General features: G+C 38.9%; 1 protein-coding gene and 2 long non-coding RNA genes across 5 annotated transcripts in view; 2 read left to right on the top strand and 1 right to left on the bottom strand.

Moving 5' to 3' along the window:
- The window catches only part of LOC122564014, a 23,194-nt gene extending 11,613 nt beyond the window's left edge, over window positions 1–11,581 (top strand). Inside the window, exons 2-5 of one of the 3 annotated variants that reach the window (XR_006315794.1) lie at window positions 2,968–3,179; window positions 5,531–5,702; window positions 9,294–9,381; window positions 11,494–11,581. This is a non-coding gene — a long non-coding RNA (uncharacterized LOC122564014). Of the gene's footprint in view, window positions 1–2,967; window positions 3,180–5,530; window positions 5,703–9,264; window positions 9,382–11,493 lie in introns of all 3 variants that reach the window. The other 2 variants (XR_006315793.1, XR_006315795.1) reach the window with 2 other exon arrangements.
- On the bottom strand, window positions 9,980–15,489 carry LOC122564012 (gap junction Cx32.7 protein). Its single transcript, XM_043718455.1, has 2 exons — window positions 15,449–15,489; window positions 9,980–12,304 (listed from the first exon to the last, which is right to left on the bottom strand). Exon 2 carries the CDS (start codon window positions 12,294–12,296, stop codon window positions 11,217–11,219), a length of 1,080 nt encoding a protein of 359 aa, XP_043574390.1. The 5' UTR covers window positions 12,297–12,304; window positions 15,449–15,489; the 3' UTR covers window positions 9,980–11,216.
- On the top strand, window positions 11,614–17,280 carry LOC122564013. The gene is made up of 3 exons (XR_006315792.1): window positions 11,614–11,705; window positions 12,009–12,074; window positions 16,137–17,280. It is a non-coding gene; the product is annotated as an uncharacterized LOC122564013 (long non-coding RNA).
- Window positions 17,281–19,861: the final 2,581 nt, after the last annotated feature.

Raw genomic sequence — 19,861 nt, 5'->3', positions numbered from 1 at the left:
AATGGCAGGTATTTCTGGGTATAATGCAGAATATGCAGGATCAGTTCATTCCAAAAAGGAAGAACAATCCTAAGGGGAGGCAGGGGTGGCTATGGCTGACGAGGGAAGTAAGGACCATATAAAGACAAAAGGGGAAAAAGTATAACATAGCAAAGATGAGTGGGAAATCGGAGGACTGGGAAGCTTTTAAAGAAGAACAGAGGATAACTAAAAAGGAAATACGCAAAGAGAAAATAAGGTACAAAGGTAGACCAGTTAGTCTGACCTCAGTGGTGGGAAAAATGCTGGAGTCAATTATAAAGGACGAAATTACAACACATCTGGATAGCAGTAACAGGATAGGTCAGAGTCAGCATGTTTTATGAAGGGGAAATCATGCTTGACCAATCTTTTGGAATGTTTTGAGGATGTAATTCTGAAGATGGGCAAGGGAGATCCAGTGGATGTAGTATACCTGGACTTTTAGAAAGCCTTTGATAAAGTCCCACATAGGAGGTTAGTGAGCAAAATTAGGACACATCGTATTAGGGGCAAAATACTGACATGGATTGAAAATTGGTTGGCTGACAGGAAATAAAGAGTAGTGATACACGGCTCCCTTTTGGAATGGCAGGTGGTGACCAGTGGTGTGCCGCAGGGATCAGTGCTGGGACCACAGATTTTTACAATGTACATTAATGGTATAGATGAAGGTATTAAAAGTAATATTAGCAAATTTGCTGATGACAGAAAGCTGGGTGGCAGGATGAAATGTGAGGAGGATTTTCGGAGAATACAGGGCGACCTGGACAGGCTTGGTGAGTGGATGGATACATGGCAGATGCAGTTTAATGTGGATAAATGTGTGATTATCCACTTTGGTGGCAAGAACAGGAAGGCAGATTACTACCTAAATGGAGTCAAGTTAGGTAAAGGGGCAATACAATGAGATCTAGGTGTTCTTGTACATCAGTCAATGAAAGCAAGTATGCAGGTACAGCAGGCAGTGAAGAAAGCGAATAGCATGCTGGCCTTCATAACAAGAGGAATTGAGTATAGAAGCAAAGAGGTCCTTCTGCAGCTATACAGGGCCCTGGTGAGACCGCACCTGGAATGTTGTGCATAGTTTTGGTCTCCAAATTTGAGGAAAGACATTCTGGCTATTGAGGGAGTGCAGCGTAGGTTCACGAGGTCAATTCCTGGAATGGTGGGACTATCTTATGCTGAAAGTTTGGAGCGACTGGATTACATACACTTGAGTTTAGAAGGCTGAGAGGGGATGTGATTGAGACGTATAAGCTTATTAAAGGATTGGACACTCTGGAGGCAGGAAGCATGTTTCCGCTGATGGGTGAGTCCCGAACCGGAGGACACAGTTTAAAAATAAGGGGTAGGCCACTTAGAACAGAGTTGAGGAGAAACTTCTTCCCCCACAGAGTGGTGGATGTATGGAATGCTCTGCCCCAGAAGGCTGTGGAGGCCGAACCACTGCTGCAGACCTAGGCTAGCAGTTATGTCCTTTAGGAGCTGATCTGTAGTACTGCTACTGAACCGCTCTTGCAGTAACACACTTCAGTAGATAATGGGCACTCAATGTCTTGTTACCCCAGAACTCAAATTGCCACTGCTGCTCAATGTTATTTACATTGCATCACATCAAGATCATTCTAAAACTATGGCTGACGAGAACTAAATGGCACAAGATAATAGATTCACACAACATGGCAGATAGTACCTTCAGTATTAAGATGAGACGTAATCTCCAAAAGGACAATGCAGTGGTCACTTCTACCAATACTATAATTGTAACTGCAACAAGTGGATGAGTGAGGAGAAGGTCAGGTAGATTTTTTTTTTTAAATTCCCCACCCAGAGTACATTTTGTGCCCTTACCTTCCTCAGTGCTTCCTCTATTGTTGAACATGGAGGAGTAGCAATTCATTAGTTGAGGGAGGACAGTAGGTGGTAATCAGCAGGAGGTTCCTTTCCCATGCTTAACCTGAAGCCATGAGACTTCCTGGGGTCCAGAGTCAATGTTGAGGACTCCCAGAGCAACTCCCTCTCGACTGTATACCACTGTGCTGCCACCACTGCTGGGTCTGTCCCGCCAGTGAGACAGGACATATCCAGAGATGGTGATGGCGGTATCTGCGTCATTCCTTAAGAATGGCTATGTCAAATAATTGCTGAAAGTTATCAGTTTCCGTGTGGTTCTTAATAATATCTTGATTTGCATACAATCCTTCAAGTGAATGTATTGCAAAGAGGCCAGTTACGTAACATAGTTTTCATTGTTGTAAAGCTGCTAGACTGGATTTGCAGCAGGTACTGAGGGAACCAACAGGCAAAAAAAAATCTACCTGACCTTCTCCTCACTCATCCACTTGTTGCAGTTACAATTATAGTATTGGTAGAAGTGACCACTGCATTGTCCTTTTGGAGATTACGTCTCATCTTAATATTGAAAGTACTATCTGCCATGTTGTGTGAATCTATTAACTTGTGCCATTTAGTTCTCGTCAGCCAGAGTTTTAGAATGATCTTGATGTGATGCAATGTAAATAACATTGAGCAGCAGTGGCAATTTGAGTTCTGGGGTAACAAGACATTGAGTGCCCATTACCTACTGAAGTGTGTTACTGCACTAGTGCACGGTAATCATGAGAACTGTGATTATACTCTCAGAAGAATCCTTTCTTTTGAGGATTCTTTGTCTGCAATGTCTAGCAATTACATGCTACACAACTGAAGGTCTTGCAGAAACAAAATATATAAATTAGCACTATGTTTGTAAGAATGTTGAAATTTGTCAGAAAATAATCATATTTTATTGAGAGTGAAATCAAGTCAACATGACTTGTAAATGTTCTGATATGTGAGCCAATAATATTTAATTCTATCACCAGAGAACTGGGAGGTTTTCTCCTTCCCATTTCTGATAGTCAGCAGTATTAGTTGCACTGATGACCAGTTCTTCCTGCTCTGTAGATATCAGCTGAGATACAGAATGCAAGCAGGTGTCCAGAGAAGTTGGCAGCTTTCAAAAAAACTTCAAGGATGTGCCACAAAACAACCTTGTTCAGAATGTAGCATTGTCAGTGACAAAATTACCTTCGGAGAATAATTGTTCAGGAAACATCGTGTATTCAAGCACATCATTCCTGCTGAAGGAAAGCCAGTTACAAACCATTAAAATATAGGTAACTAGCATTTAAAGAGTTATACTGAAATAGGTATTCTTGTTTGGAATATTTGAATTTATGCTAAATATGCTAAATAAATGCTTCACGATTGTAATGATTTGATATTTATTGTCTGTCCTGCATCATACTAAGTATGCAACACCCCACTTGCATTGCTGAAGTTCTTTACAATACTTGTAACGTCCCTAATTCTTTCAGTTCTCCCCTTTTCCTGTTTCTGTGGGAAATAATTCGAAGGTCAGGATTGTAACTTCAATTCACATAGACTTCCCTAGCCACTGATAAAACATGCTAAGCAGTGAGTTCAGAAGTCACCTGTGGCCTTGGTTTATATAAATGTTCTGAGAGAAAATGTTATACCTCAGCGACAGTGTTATCAAAAGCAGGTGTCTATGTTTGCCAACTGCATCTGATGGGAGGTTCTTGACCTGAAATGTTAAATTTTAGATTTTCTCTCCATAGTTACTGCCTAACCTGGTATTGCAAGAATCTTCTGTTATTTCAGTATTTCTGCACTATTTGGCCTATTAAATTGTAATAACATCAATTTACCTCCTTTATAAAATATTCTTAAAATATAATGAACTCTGTTCAACCCTATCTGAATCTTGTACAAAATGCTTGTAGTGAAGCTGTACAGGGCTTTGTCACATCTTCAGTTAGCTCAGTCTTCAACAATTTGTTATTTCTTATTGTTTTGGCTCAACTACTTGTTTTTCTTTTCAAACTCATTTTTAAAAAATCAAGGTATCAAAAGATATTGTGATAATTTTGGAAAATGCTTTGCTATAGATGATCAGCCATGATCTGGTTAAATGGCCTCCTCCTGCTCCTATATCCTGTCTCCAGTTCTCTCTCTCCCTTGTCTTTTATGCTCTCTTTCTGTGATCATGGAAAGAGCAGACCTTTGACCATAATAGTTGTAACTGTGTTTCTATGATAAATGCTGTGGATATTGGGGGGAAGTATCAAATTGTATAAGGACTAGATTAAGTGACTGCTGGCTGAGTATATGGAGATACTGCTACGTGTGTGGAAAGAGAATGGATGATCTTGCAAGGTAAGTGGGTATGAAGGTATTGTGATGTAGTATGGAGATTTGGAAAGAAATATTTTCCAACTACTTTTTTGTCATTTATAAAAATTATTTGGATATGAATATAGGAGTTTCGGATAATAAGTTTGCAGATGACACTGAAATTGTTGGTGTAGTGGACAGCCAAAAAGGTTATCTCAGTGTACAATAGGATTTTGATCAGATGGGCCAAGGAATGGCAGATGAAATTTAATTTAGATAAGTGTGAGGTGCTGCATTTTGGAAAGACAAATCACATACACTTAATGGTAAGGTCCTGGGGAGTGTTGCTGAACAACGAAACCTTGGAATGCAGGTTCATAGTTCCTTGAAAGTAGAGTCGCAAGTAGACATGATAGTGAGAAAGGTGTTTGGTAAGCTTGCCTTTATTGATCAGTGCATTGAGTATAGGAGTTGGGAGGTCATGTTGTGGCTGTACCTATTTGTTAGGCAACTTTTGGAACACTGTTAATTCTGGTTTCCCTGCTATAAGAAGGATGTTGTGAAACTTGAAAGGATTCAGAAAAAGATTACAAGCATGTTGCCAGGGTTGGAGGGTTTATGTGATAGGGAGAGGCTGCAAAGTCTGGGGCTATTTTTCCTGGAGCATCGGACACTGAGGGGTGATCTTATAGAAGTTGATAAAATCATGAGGGCATGCGTTGCCATCGTGTGCCAAAGGGCCTGTTCTGTGTTGTATTTTTCTATGTGTCTATAAATAGAGTGAACAGCCAAGGTCTTTTCCCCAGGGTGGAGGAGTCTAAAACTAGAGGGCATAGGATTAAGGTGAAAGCGGAAAAATTTAAAAGGAACCTAAGGGGCAGCTTTTTTTCGCAGAGGGTGTTGCGTATATGGAATGTGCTGCCAGAGGAAGTGGTGGAGGCTAGTACAATTACAGCATTTAAAAGGCATCTGGATAGAAAGAGTTTAGAGGGATATGGGCCAAATGCTGGCAAATGGGACAGGTTAATTTAGGATAGCTAGTTGGCATGGACGTGTTGGACCGACGGGTCTGTTTCCATGCTGGACAACTGCATGACTCTATGACCTAAGAAACATGGAAACAGGAATTATCCCATCCAGCTATTGAAGTAGCTAATGGTTGATTTGTGCCTCAACACTATTTACCCACCTTTGATCCCTTGTTGCCCTTTCCAATCTGTCAAACTCAGTCTCTAAACATTCAACTGATATCATATTCATTTCTTCGTAATTTAATTCATGAAAGGCCCCCACTCTAAGTTTATTTTTGTCACCTTATTTTGGATTTCAGAACCTGAATGTTCTGAGGGAGAAAGTGAGGACTGCAGATGCTGGAGATCAGAGCTGAAAATGTGTTGCTGGAAAAGTGCAGCAGGTCAGGCAGCATCCAAGGAGCAGGAGAATCGACGTTTTGGGCATGAGCCCTTCTTCAGGATTCAGCAGTGAATGTTCTGAGGGGTCAGGTATGTTTTGCTGCTGCCCCATATGCTGCTTTCATGTGGTCCACATGTTTGTTCAAGACTGCCTCACCAACCCAAATTTGTATGTGACGAGACCTGACCTTGCATTGACCATGCCTCTTACCCATGCAGGGTAAGAGCCATACCCATAGTTTTGACACCAAACTTTGTCCCTTGAAGTAAACTGTCTTACTTGCTTAGAGCCTTGAGTCTGGAATTGGCATTTCAGATGCCATTTCACCCTCCCCCGCAGGCCGAGGAAAATCAGATTTAATCTGGTGCAGAATCTTCTCCCCATTAGCAATTCTGCTGGAGCTGTCCCTTTAGTTATGTGAGGGGCGCTCCTATAATCACACAGGAACTGGGACTGTTTTGTATTGAGTCAAACTTTGGACTGCTCTTTCCGCCAGACCTTTGGACAATGGATGGTATGGAACTGTCCTTGCATGCCCATGAAAGGACTGGCATATGTTGTGTAACCAAGTCCAGGGTTTACCTGGCCACTTCCATGAATGTGGGGGAGCTGCTTGAGTAAGTTTTGTCCTTTTTGCACTCTGGGCACTGCCCCACCAATGCAGCTAAGTCAACATCCAGTCCTGGCCATCAGACATCAACTTCTCATCAACATCTTGATTTTTAGAAACCCCTGGCTGACCCTGGTGGAGTTCAGCCAGTATCTGGTGGCGACCTTTGCTCGGGACAATCAGTCTTACACCCCATAATAATATACCATCCTCTATGGTGATCTAGTCTCACCGGGTCAAAAAAGGTTTTAGTTCTGGTTGTGACAAGCTCTTTTTTTTTGACCCAATCATCACCAGCTGTTGTAGTTTTGTCAGGATGGACTCTTTTTCTGTCCACAATGTCTAACAGTCTGATACTGGCAGCAGTAACCAGAAGAGTGTCAAGAGAGGTTAAAACCAGAACAGACTCTTCAAGTGGTGGCACCACCAGTAGTATCCGCCAATGGGAGACCACTCAAGGCATCCGCATTTGCCACTTAGTCTGCTGGACGGTGTTCCAACTTGTAATTGTGTGCACTCAACTAAAAGCCCAACTCTGAATTCAACCTGAAGCAATGGGCAGCATGACACTGTCTTCTTTAAGCCCTAGCTGGAGTTTGTGGTCTGTTATTATTTAAATTTACATCCGTGTAGGTATTGGTGGAACTTGCTCACACCACAGATGACTGCTGAAACTTCCTTCTCTATCTGGGCGTGTCTTCGTTCAGCTTCAGCCAACATCTGAGAAGCATAGGCCATCAGACATTCCTTTCTGCTGAGTCACCGATGAGCAAATACTACTCTAATACTGTATGGCAAGGCATCACATGCAAGCACTACATCTTGCTTAGGATCATAGTGTGCCAGCACCTTAGATGATAGCTGCTTCTTCACTTCCCTAAAGGCTACATCTTGGCTACAAAACCAGTTCCAACATTGACCCTTTTTTAATAGCAAATGTAAGGGTGCCAGGATGGAGCCAGGTTATTTTTGAAATTTCCATAATAATTCACCAGTCCAAGGAAAGACCCAGACTCTGGTACAGACAGGGAGGCCGAGTTACCTTTGCTCATTCTCACTTCATCTTGCAATATGTGTAATCCAGTCTTGTCGACTCTGTAGCTCAATAGGTCACTTTCGGGTGCCTGGAACACACATTTTTCCCTTCTAAGGCATACCCCACCTTGGAGAAACGTTTAAGCATTATGTCCAAGTTCTCTAAATGCTCTGTGTTGGTCTTCCCAGTTATTAGCATGTCATCCAGATAATTAGCAACCTAGGGTATAAGTGTATAAGTCCTCAATGCAAGGAAGTAGGTATTTATCCAGCTGCAAAAAGCACTTCACTGTTTTTTTTAAAAGGTAAACCAAGCCATCGGCCTTCACAATCAGTACAACCAGTGCCACTTATACTACTGTAGTGATTTGATGATCCCTTTACTTTCCAGCCTCCTGATTTCTACTTTTGCATGTAAGGCAAATGGTACTGAGTGGGCCTTGCAGAATAGTGGAATTGTTTCTTGGTCAACATGTAAGGTGGCCTTGGCCCCTTTCATAGTCCCTAGACCTCCCTGAAAAACCTCTGTGTATTTAATTAGGACTTCACTCAGGCAGCCATTTTCTAATGGAAAAATATTGAGCCAATCAAGTTGAATCTTTCTCAAACAATTGTGGCCCATCAAGCTTGGGCCTGAGCCTTTCACTAAAATCAATGTTAACTGAACCAGCTGCTTCTCATAAGAGATTGAAACAGAAGTTGTGCCCTTAATCTGTTGGGGCTTTCCAGTACAGGTTCTCAGCCTGGCTGAGGTCTTATGTAAACTTAAGAGTTGAGGTCCTGAGCGAATTTAATTAAAGACTGGTTCTGCAATCACTGAAAAGACTGCGCTGGTATCGACCTCCATTAGAAGCGGCCATTTAACCAGACTTTTAGTTTGATTGGTTCTAATTTAGATGCTGCTAAGCAATTTAACTGTTCCAAACCAACTGTAGGTGGACTCTCCAGAGTGTGCACTCCCCTCGATACCGGCCTATGAGTTGTCTTACTCAATTCAGGCCTAGTGGGACTCTTTTGCTGTCTCAAGTTTGTATACCAGCAGCAACCACAATGACCTGCTAGCCTTGTTCTTCAAGAAAATTTTAACCATTTGGTCAAGACTTAGCTTTGCTTTGGGGCTTTGCTGTGGGCTAACCTACAGTCCCTTTGTTCAGGATATGTCCTAAGTGAGGCTATGCAATTGCCTTCACTTAAATGGTGTTCCCAAGCTCAGTCAGCCTGGCTAGGGCATCCACTTCCATTGGTATACTCTGTAAATCATAAGTTCCACATGCCATATTTTCTAATGACAAAGCCACTTGTAGTGCCTTTTGAAGTCCAGTTGGGCTTCAGCTTGTCGGTGCTTTTGCATGGTCACATCATTAATCCCACTCTCATCACTACTTGAAATAACTCCACAAAGGCCAGTATCCACCAAGTCACCCTTTTATTTACATGTGCATAGTACATGACGCTGACCTAGCTAGCACTGAGCTAGTTCCTTGAGTCAGCAGAACACCTGACACTCCTGTTTATATCTGTCAGCCTGGACTCCCTGATTGGGGCTGTTAACCTGGTCCTATCAGGAAACTCATTCTTTGAGATCTAACTGACTGACATTGCTCCAATCACTACACACACAAAATGTTAAAGGTAGAATTAATATGCATTGTTTTGTGATAAGATCTTTTGTCAACATTTGAAGCAGCATATGTTCTGTTCATCATTTAACCTTCAAACACAGCTGAATGCCGTTTGTCTGTGCAATCTTGCTGTGCACAATTAGCTATCAGATTTCATCCATTGCAACATCAAATTACATAATTGAGTGTAAAATCTTTAGGATGCCCTGTGTTCAGTATATGGGTGCAAGTGTTTTCCTTTTTGTTACTAGAATCTGTTTTACAGAGTTCATGAGCACCTTGAATGCAAATTGAGTAATAATAAAACACTTTTATACAACAATAAGCTACGAAATGAGTTGTGAAGTGTACCAGATGTTGCTAATGGTTTTAATTTCTTTCTAGCTTATTATTTTCTTCCAATTCATTCTCAGCTTTGAACAACTACATTTGAATCTGAGAATGTTTGCAAATGGTTACATTGCTTATTTCGTCTTGGTGATTTTACAAGTTTATTTGAAAGTGAGTATTGTAATGTATGTTTTGGTTATTATTTAGATATATCAAAATGACAGAAGTCAGGGCTAGAGAATGAAACTTTTTTTTTACTTTTGGTATCAAATGTCAGCATTGAAAATAATTCCCAGGTTAGGTATAGCAAGGACCAATTGTAGAGTCAAATACTATATACTCCTGACCCTCACCTTGAAAGACTACTCTACAATGCATTATTATAACTGTTCGAATATCTCATGCCTGCCATCATTTTGTCCTGTCAAAACCAACCTTATGTCAAACTAAGTATTTAGTAGTCATAGAGTTTTTACAGCACAGAAAGAGGTTGCTCTGCACATCATGTCTGCGCCAGTCATCGCATTTACCAGCACTTGGCTTGTAGTGTTGTATGTCATGACTTTTCAAGTGTTCATCTAAATAGTTCTTAAATATCTCTAGAGTTACTGCCTCTACTACCCTTTCAAATATTCACAACCATCTTGTTGAAAAAGGTTTCCCTTAAATCCTCTCCAAACGTCCTGCTCCTTACCTTAAAACATTGCCCCTTACTTATTGACCCCTCCACTAACCAGAAAGATTTCACCTCATCTGCCCTATCTATGCCCCTCAGAACCTTGTACAGTACATCTCAATCAGATCTCCCCTCAGCCTTCTCAACTTTAAGGAAAACAACCTCAACCTGTCTAATCTGTCTTCACTGCTGAATCATTCAAATTTAATACTGTAGATTCAAACAGTGTGATATTGATTATGATGACACAAAGTTAATTAATACATGCTTATTACAGATGAATTGAAAAATATATTGCAATCACGTGTTGTCCAAAAAACAAAGCCAGTTATGGTATGGGAACATCAGTACAGGAGTAGGGTATTCAGATCTTATACCTTTGTATAGTAGATGTCCATCTCAGTTTGAAATTTCCTCAACAACCTTTAATGGGAGAGGTCCAGACTTCTAGTACTTTTAGGTAAAAATAATTTCTGACATTCAAGCTTTACTGCACTGGTGAAAATAATTTATTTTGACTTTAAATTGAATTTCTTTAATCATTCCAAACACTTTAATTGGATCATTTCTATATCAGTCCAGTTAAATTTTGATCTTGTTTTCATAGTAAATTTGATTCAAATATAGTTAGTACTGTGGTGAAAGCAATCAAACTTTGAAAAATAATTTAGACATCTCTAACAATCTTCATTAAGTTAGTTGGTAAATCTAGGAATTAAAACAAAGAGAAGAACATATGGAATATACCAATAATCACTTTAAGCTTTTAGTACTATCAGTTAACATTTCACCATTAGAGAGTGTTTGTAGATCCTGTTGAGAAATCAGGTCATATAGAACATTCTATCCTCATCTAAGGATTGACAAGGGGAAAGGATTCCCACCTGTTTCAAAGTTGAGTACTTACAGTAGAGAATTTTCTGAGTAATTTCTGATTGAAATTCTTGAGTTAGAACTTGCCTGTTCTGAAAGATTTGACAGATTGACTGTTCAGATGTTTGAGGGCATTTCTGTTATGTTCCAACAACAAGAGAAAATTTAGCACAAACTGAGAACCTCACCATAGTTTTTAGAAAATGCTCTCTCCTTCACAATTTCAAATTGTGATATTTTCCTTCATTTTGGTTAACCGAACTGCCTTTTGCAACACAATAGTAAGGCATTCCAGTACCTGATCATACTTAATATTTGGCTAATTTAACTACTGTTTTCTGTTTTACAATGGCAAACAGTTAATGTTAATCAGTAAACGTTTTGTTACTGTTTTGATATAAAGAACCTGTAAATATTAAATTTAGAATGTAACAAAATCTGTTTAAAACCTCTCTTTTTAAAGCCAAGCTTTTTTGCTTGTTCCAGGCATGTTTAGATTTCCATGTTGCAGCTTGCCACATTCCTTTTCATCCTGATATGTTGTGCTTTCTACTGATTCAGAATCCAATGAAATTGCTGCTTGACTTGGAAGATTATCTGATCCCTGTTTCAACAATCCTACTGACGATTTCAGTGTTAGGTTGTTGTAGAATGAATTTTTTAGTGGTAATGTAAGAGGTTTTTGCTGTGAAGACTGATTTACTGCTTCCTTTTGTCTCTCCTTCTTGCAACAGGGTGAGCAAGTAGTACATAACACACGTGCAATATAAATCCATCCCAAGTAATGGAGCTCAACGATGTTCAGCAAAAAGCATGCAAGACTAACACAAAACATAAAGTTCAAAAAGATGGTCTTTTCTGTGGCTCTGGATATGAAGCAGTCTGTTTTGGTTGGACATGGATAGGTCCAACACACAAACAGACATGGAACATTAAATCCATACAGGTAGTACTGTCCCAGCAAAAATATTATTTCCACAACTGCTCTCAGCATTACATGTATAATATATACAGTTAAAACCTTATTTGATAGATAGATTGGATCATTGTTCTTACTGCTTTTAATGTGCTCTATTTCATCATCTCCATCCCTTTGATAACACTTAATTTCCTGAGAGTCACCAACAAAAGATCTTAGAGTCAAGCTTTCATCTTTTGGAAGGTGTCCACTAGTCATAGGATTGTTGGATAATTCCAGTGTGTGCATTTTGTCCATTTCATATTTTTCATCTTTTGCTATTTTATGCAGGACATACACAATATAGAAAATGGATGGTGTTGAAACCAGAACAATTTGGAAAATCCAGAACCTCAGGTGAGAAATAGGGGCAAAAGTGTCATAACAAACATTATTACAGCCTGGCTGACGGGTGTTACAGGTGAACTTCGATTGCTCATCACCATATACTGCATCACCCACTAGTGTGACCAACAAAATACGAAAAATCAGCAACACTGTCAACCAGATCTTCCCAACTACTGTGGAATGATTCTGAACTTCATTTAGGAGACGGCCAAGTAATGACCAATCACCCATATCTAGATCTGTAGAAAGAAAAAAAAGTTGATATCAGCAAAGTATAGTTCAATATTAATTTTACCTACAAGTACCTAGGTAACTGAAAGTAACAGCTACTTTCAAAATGATCTTCTTTAAGTTATTAACAGTATTAACTCAAGAACAATGTCATGGATATATGTTATTAAATAATATAAATAATCAAAAACTTTAAATAGTAAAAAGTACATATAGTTGACAATTTACTGCTACGGTAGTGGAAATGAATGCATAACACACAAGGAAACTGTGTAATTTCCAATTCCCAAGGACTGCAGTAGTTCAAGGTCTTCTGAAGGGTTGCAAGGAATGTACAATAAATGCAGGCCATCCAGTAACTCCCACATCCCATGAATGAGTTACAAACACTGAGTTTACAAATTACATGAATAAAATGATCAGATGCCTTTACAGAATGTGGTTCTCACAGGCTTAATGATGAGTAATGTCAGCATTTCCATTATAATACACCAATTTTATTTCACCATATTATTTTTTAATTCAAAGCTTATATGCATCTATTTGCTGACATAGACACAGAAAGGATTACCAACACAAACCCATAGTGCATTTTTACTTGTACTACTGTAATGGAATGTTGTTAAGATGTCCAGGAAATGTAGTATCATTCCAGTGATAGCAAAGTAGTTTCAATAGCAAATTCAAAAATCTGATGAAGTTAGTAGTTTTTTGATTTGATATTTGTTCAGAAATTATAATATGTTTTAACTTTTCTGGTTTGAGTATCCCAAATTGTATTTTTCCAATATGGTATACCTATACAAGTTAATGTTTTCTCATGGATATTTTCTCCATGGATTTAATCTTAAAACATTTTGAAATTTATATATGTTTAATTGATATATATGTAACTGTAAGTGACACGCAAAATACTAATGCTTATCATTTACTGATTTTGTTCCAATTTACAGTGTTCTTTGGATACAATGCCAAATATAATAAACCTTGAAAATTGATGTACAATGAAATATAAAAGTTGTACATGAAAGTCTATCCTTTTATATCATAATATACAGAATGTAAAGTTATTTTAAGGAAGTTAAAAACAAAACATTATGGAAATAAGCCTACCAATCTCAAAAAGGGGAGAAAAGATAGATTGACACTTAGTTTCCCAAAACACTGACCCGTCTTTTCTGTTTTCTAATTTTTAGCAAACTGCTTTTTTTCACTTTAGATTTCAATTTTTTAAAGTTTTTATTATATTTTTGTTTCAATTCCATAAATAAAGTTCCCAGACCCAGTCTAGCTGTTGAAAATGGAGTCAATTGCAAAATACAAATAGGGTGCAGAATGGAGGCAGGGTGCAGTACCCACATTGATAACCTATTTAGTCTTCAAATGCAGTCAGAGACAGGTTTGTGGCACCACTTGTGGATCAGCTGTATAGGAACAAAAGGAAAAACTGAATCTTAACGTTGTTTTGACTAAAGAGTTTTTTGCCTAGTGTTTTGGAGGGATTCCCACCGTGAGGCGTAGTGGGTTTTCCTGCTGCATCTCACAAAACTGGCCACATTAACTACCTGCCCCACTGTTATGGCATTATGATGTCCAATTGTGGTCTTATCTTACCATATGCCTTTCTGACAACAACTTACTACTCAGAAGATATCTTGGAATTCAGTGACATCCTTTCCGCCTATACCATTTTTAAAAGCCCATTGTGCACCCAGACAAGCACTGTGAATGTGGAGCTGCCCTGCAGGACACCTGGCATTTACCCAAGACATAGGAGTCAGGGGAGAATTAGCACCCCATTGTGCAGCCAGGGGCTTGGAGATCCTGATGGATGGAGTCACACAGAGGCAGGACTTCCACTTCCCCTAGCACCTGCAGTAAAGTCTATGGCACTAAACCATGCCAGGCCAGTCCAAAGTTCCACGTGTGTTAAATCAGCCTCAACCATTTAGAGAAATGCATAGCTCTGAAGGCAGAATGTCAATGGTCTTTGCCATTCTACCAACATAAATCCCATCATATTATCTCTGATAACTCACAGTCAGTCTACATTTGTTACTGTACTCATCTCCCACCAATGTTCATGCTCGGTCATCCTCAATAATGCCTGCAGCATCTTCCCTCACTCACTGTTAACCATACAAACCTTTGGCACCACTAACCCTGAATGCCCTCTGTACTGCCTTCAAGACACCAATTTACCTGCACCAAAAGGGAAAGCTGAGCTATCATCCCCTGCAACACCTGCCTTTCTTTCATTCCTGGAGAAAAACAACCCCCAAAAGGGTAAAAAGATTCAAAACAGGTTTTAGCTCCTCACCCAGATGTGTCCAGAATCTTGACTCTGAGCACCCAGACTAGTAGTCTAACCTATCCAAGCCCCTGGAATGGTAGTGGAGTCTTCCCTTGACTAACTGTGCCTGAGTCCCCAACCAAAAGATAGCTGTTTATTTGACTTAGGCTTGCTGACAACCATGACAAACTTCCTTCCCTTGTATCTGCAAAACAGTGAGGCAAGACAAAAGTAATTCGAGCCTCATATCTTGGGTTGAGAGCGCAGAGTACAAGGTGAAAGGGATAAGCAACTTCATTTATGAGAATAGATTGGAGATGTTGGAACTGTTCTCCTTGGTAGAGAAGAAGGTTAAGAAGACATCTGACAGAAGTTATCAAAATCATTCAAGGTATGGAGACAGTAGATAGGGAGGAATCATTCCTTTTTGGATAAGAATCTAGGTCACAGAGTTAAGGTGATTTGTAAACATAACAAATCTGACATAAGAAAAAGCTTTTTTCATGCAATGAGTTGTTCATGAAATGTACTGCCTGAAAATGCGGTGGAGGCAGCGTCAACTGAGGCATTCAAGAAAGCAGTAGATGATTATTTGTATCGGAGCCAAATGCAAGGATATAAGAAAAGGCAGGTGAATGAGACAACTAAGTTGCAACATTCATTGGAGAAATGATGCAGAAATTTTGGGTTGAATGGTTTCCTTCTGCACTGTAATAATTCTATAGTCCTGTGAAAAAGAAGTGGGGAAACCAATATTTAAATGACAAAGCTGAGAGTACGACTTCACGAACCTAAAAAAGGTCTTATAAAATATTAGAACAGATCAAATGCCATAAAAGAAGAAAAGGAAAAAACTTACATTTAGACTGTGCCTTTCACGACCTCAGGATGTCCCAAAATGTAATTCATCAAATAAGTACTTTTGAAGTGTAGTCACTGTTGTAATGTAGGAAAATACAGCAGACAACTATATTACAAGCCTGAAACAGGAGTTAAAGAAATACAGAAAATATTTTCCAAACAAGTATATATTTAGTGCAATATTTGGAGTAATATATGGCTTTCTTTGAAATCTAATCATTTTTAAAAACTGATTAATAGTTGAAATGCATTGCAAAAGATAAATATTAATCTATCACAATTTATTGAAAATGATGTTCTTACATTTGGATAGTCAGTATCTGGAATTTTCAGGTCCCAAAGGATTATCATCACAAGGAGCATAATAAAAGAAGACTCTTGTAATGTATATGTTAACTTGCAATAATACTACAAGTGTTATTTCAATTGTCTGAACTCAGCCATTTGTAACTTTGTTTGTTAATTCAGAGCAATGCGATTGAATCCTAACCGGCCTCTGAAAGGAAGTATAAATCCATTCAGTAAAATTAACGTTAACAGTTCACTCAACAATTAAAGATCAGCAACAATTGCTGGCTGAAAAAAAATTTAGGTAGTAGAATAAAGTAAAATGAAGGATTATGTTTTAGATGTAAAACAAGTATAAAAACAGGCAACTTCCAAATTTTCATTTTTCTAATTTGTAGGTTTTAATCTCGCAGTCCTGATGCTGACCCATGGCTGCGCCAAGTGCAAGTTGGGTTCCCAGCAGTGTCTGCATCCAGCGCAGATTAGTGGAGGTGATGGTGGAGGCAGTTTTGGAGCCAGTAGGGGACTCAGCGGCATTACCAACGGCTGCATCAGTGAAGTGGGCCTGAAGTGGACTCAAGGTGGCAGTGGAGTTGAGTTTGGGCCAGTGCAGTACTTGGGAGAATCAGTGGCGTCTGTATTGTCGAGGTCCAGCAAGTACTAATAGTGGCAAAGGTGTCAGTGGAGGCATGATGGCGCCAAAGAGTGGTGACTTGCATTCCAGCAGCATCAGCACAGCAAAGGGGACTCGTGCCTGGCCACTAGGTCTATAGTCCAAGGCGGAACACTTAACAAGGACTATAAAGTTGAACATTTTCTCTATTTCTTTATCTTGCTGCCTTTATATTCTATGTCTTGGTTTATTTTTCTGTGTTTTAAGATGGCTGCAAAGAACGGTGATACTATACAAATTTTTCACTGCATTTTGTAACAAACTACACGTGACAATAAATAAATCAAATCGGATTAACAGTATTGCTCACCTGGATGAGAATTACTTTCTGCTCTCCAATAATCTTGAAAGATGTTAAAAAGAGTTGAGTGTATTCACAGCAGATTAAAGTCAGAAGCAAAGTTGTTCCAACGATACCATTTAGGTTTTTGACGATTGGACTGTTCTGACATGACATAGGCCAAACTAAAACTGTCTGTAAAACTGTTGCTGTGTTGTAAATGAAAAAAAACCTGTTTACAGATAATCCAGGATGAATTGTACAACTTCTCTGTTGAACCATTCACCATGGAAAACAAAGAATGTTCTGGAAAAGATTAAAAGCAGCAAACATGCTCTCTAAAGTGTTGTAAAACGCTATTACATTTGTATCCACGACAGCATGATGCTTTTTTTTAATCATTTAATTAATTTTTATGTTATATTGCTGTTATCTTGAATTTTACTGTTTTATACTGTTATCTTAAATCTTGAAAAGATTTGTAGAAACATTATCTATAAATTAATACTTTAATTTCTAGCATTCTGTATTTTATCTCAAAACAAGAAAGTAGCCAACAATTAAACAAAACCTGAGAGGTTTGCATTTCATTACAAGACTTTCTGCCTTGATTCTGAACTAAATTGTCTCCACTTGTCTCATGTATTTATTCTACCCAAAAAAATCCAGCACATTTTCTCTTCAATATTTATTTTTTGTGCATTCCTCCTGAAAATCATGTGTACCATTTACATGTTTGCAGTTTTCCATAGTTTCATTTTGTTTACAGGAAACAAAAGTTTGGATGTAAAGAACAAAAATAGACAATAGCTGGAGATACAGTGATATATATGTAATTTTTTTTGTTTCGTACTGGAATCTCAATTTTCATTTTAACAATATCAGAGGGTGTTGTAGAAAACTTTTAACTGTCTGAAATACTGTGCTAAAAGGAGGGCTTATATATAGTGGTGGGAATGTTAGTCAACCCACTAACACAATTAGTCAGTTGGCTTAATGAAGAGAGCCACAAAATGCCTGTGATTAAAGAAATCTCTAGTATCTGTATTCTTAATTTAGTCAATCAGGTGTCTTACAATTATTTCTCAAAACTATTTTATATAATAATATAAAATCAGTTTTCCCAAGCAAAATGGTTGCTTTGTTCTAACTTGACACTGTTGAGTAAGCCTTGACTCTGACTCTGATCTGGAGAAAGTGAGGACTGCAGATGCTGGATATCAGAGTCAAGAGTGGGGTGCTGGAAAAGTATAGCAGGTCAGACAAGCATCCAAGGAACAGGAGAATCGATGTTTCGGGCATAGGCCAAGTGTTTGTTGTGGGTGTTGGGATGATTGCTTCTGTAGTTCAATATTAGGTCTGTATGTGTTGTTTTTCTGTAGACGCTGGTTTGAAGTTCCCCATTGGCAGTTCGCTCTACTGTGACGTCTTGGCATCATGATAGCCCTCAAACCCACCAACACATTAAAATAGTAGCTAATGAACTTGAAAGACCCTATACAGACAATGATCAAAACTAACATCATTTACAAAATACCGTGCAAGGACTGTAACAAACACTACATTGGACAAACAGGCAGAAAACTAGCCACCAGGATACATGAACACCAACTAGCCACAAAAAGACATGACCCTCTCTCACTAGTCTCCTCACATACAGATGAGGAAAGACACCACTTCAACTGGGACAACATATCCATCCTAGGGCAGGCCAAACAAAGACACACAAGAGAATTCCTAGAAGCATGATATTTCAACCAGAACTCTATCAACAAACGCATCGAGTTAGACTCCATCTATCACCACCTGAGAAAAGGAACAGGAAGTGAGTTCACCACAGGAAATAACATCACCACAAGAAATGACATCACCAACCTAAAGAAACCTAAACATATAAATAGCAGGAATTTTCAGCATTGCTTTGCATGAGGTCCACTGAAGATGTTACCTAGTAAGGTAATGAAACATCTGGAAATGAACCTTTCAGCTCAGTGAGCAAACCTACATCCAAAAGTTGTTTTTACTGCTGTTTCTCTTCCAAATCCATCTTCTCTGGATAGCAAGGTTGGATGGAGGCTCTACTATAGTGTAAGGAATGCCCAGATATATTGAGATTTCTTAACTTTAATGCAAGATGCTTAATATGATCCTGTTTCTTTACATCGTGGTTATCCCATTTCTCCAATTGCCAGAATTGGTAACAAGTTCCTTGAAGAGTCAGATATTATGAGGGAGGTGCTTTTATTTGAGTCACATGGTAAAAGCATTGTGATAGCTACTTGAAGCATTTGACAAACTTGCATCCTCTTTTTATTGTCTGAGATAAGCTACATATTAATTAAATGTTGGTTCTTTGAATTTATTAAGGCCAATCTCTGGTTTTCAGGAGCCCAAGTGGAAAAATGTATGCAGTGTATCATGTCCTGAATGTGAAGGAAGTTAGCTACTTCTGAAAATCACTAGCTGTCTCCTGTTTATTGTTGACCCTAGTGAAGAAAGTGATGTACTTGTTAGCCTTGGCAACAGAGCAGTTGTGACTTGGTTACGGAACTTTGGCTGCAATATGCAGGGCTGACCCATGGCAGCTTTAATTAATTACAATGTGGTTAAGAACTGCAGTGATTTTTAATAAAGAGCAAAACATGACCTCTTGATCCAACAGAACTTATAGCAGGAGGGTAGAGATCTGTAACAACTGACTTAAAGAAGTGTAGCCTCTTAACGTTCCTCAAATAGACCCAGGGGAGTGACTCAGTCTATAGACTTTGTAGGCTGGATAATGTTTCAAATGAGCTGTCAGCTGCTATCTTCTGACAGACTCAATTGTTAATCATTATAGATTCTGAGGCTGCTCTCTCTAGAATCACAGAGTTTTACAGCATGGAAAGAAGACCTTTAGCCCAGTGTCCACACAGGTCATCAAGCATTATGTACTCTAGTCCCATTTTGCAGTATTTGGACAGTAAATCTGTAAGCTATTGCCCTTCAAATATCTCTTAAATGTTGAAATGGTTCTTGCCTCCACCACCCTTTCAGGTAGTGAGTTCAAGTTACCCACCATCGTCTAAGTGAAATATTTCTTCCTTAAATTCCCTCTAAACATCCCATCCTTTATCTTAAATCAAGAGCTATGCGTATTGTAGGTATCCCTTTTCCCCATCAGCCAAACA

This window comes from Chiloscyllium plagiosum, chromosome 28 (assembly GCF_004010195.1).
Source record: "Chiloscyllium plagiosum isolate BGI_BamShark_2017 chromosome 28, ASM401019v2, whole genome shotgun sequence".
NCBI classification, from domain to species: domain Eukaryota; kingdom Metazoa; phylum Chordata; class Chondrichthyes; order Orectolobiformes; family Hemiscylliidae; genus Chiloscyllium; species Chiloscyllium plagiosum.
The sequence above is the reverse complement of the archived record's forward strand: the minus strand, read 5'-3'. Positions and strand labels throughout refer to the sequence as shown.

Coding starts and splice junctions, on each gene's coding strand:
- LOC122564012 (XM_043718455.1), bottom strand. CDS start 12,296: ATGGGTGATTGGTCATTACTTGGCCGTCTCCTAAATGAAGTTCAGAAT.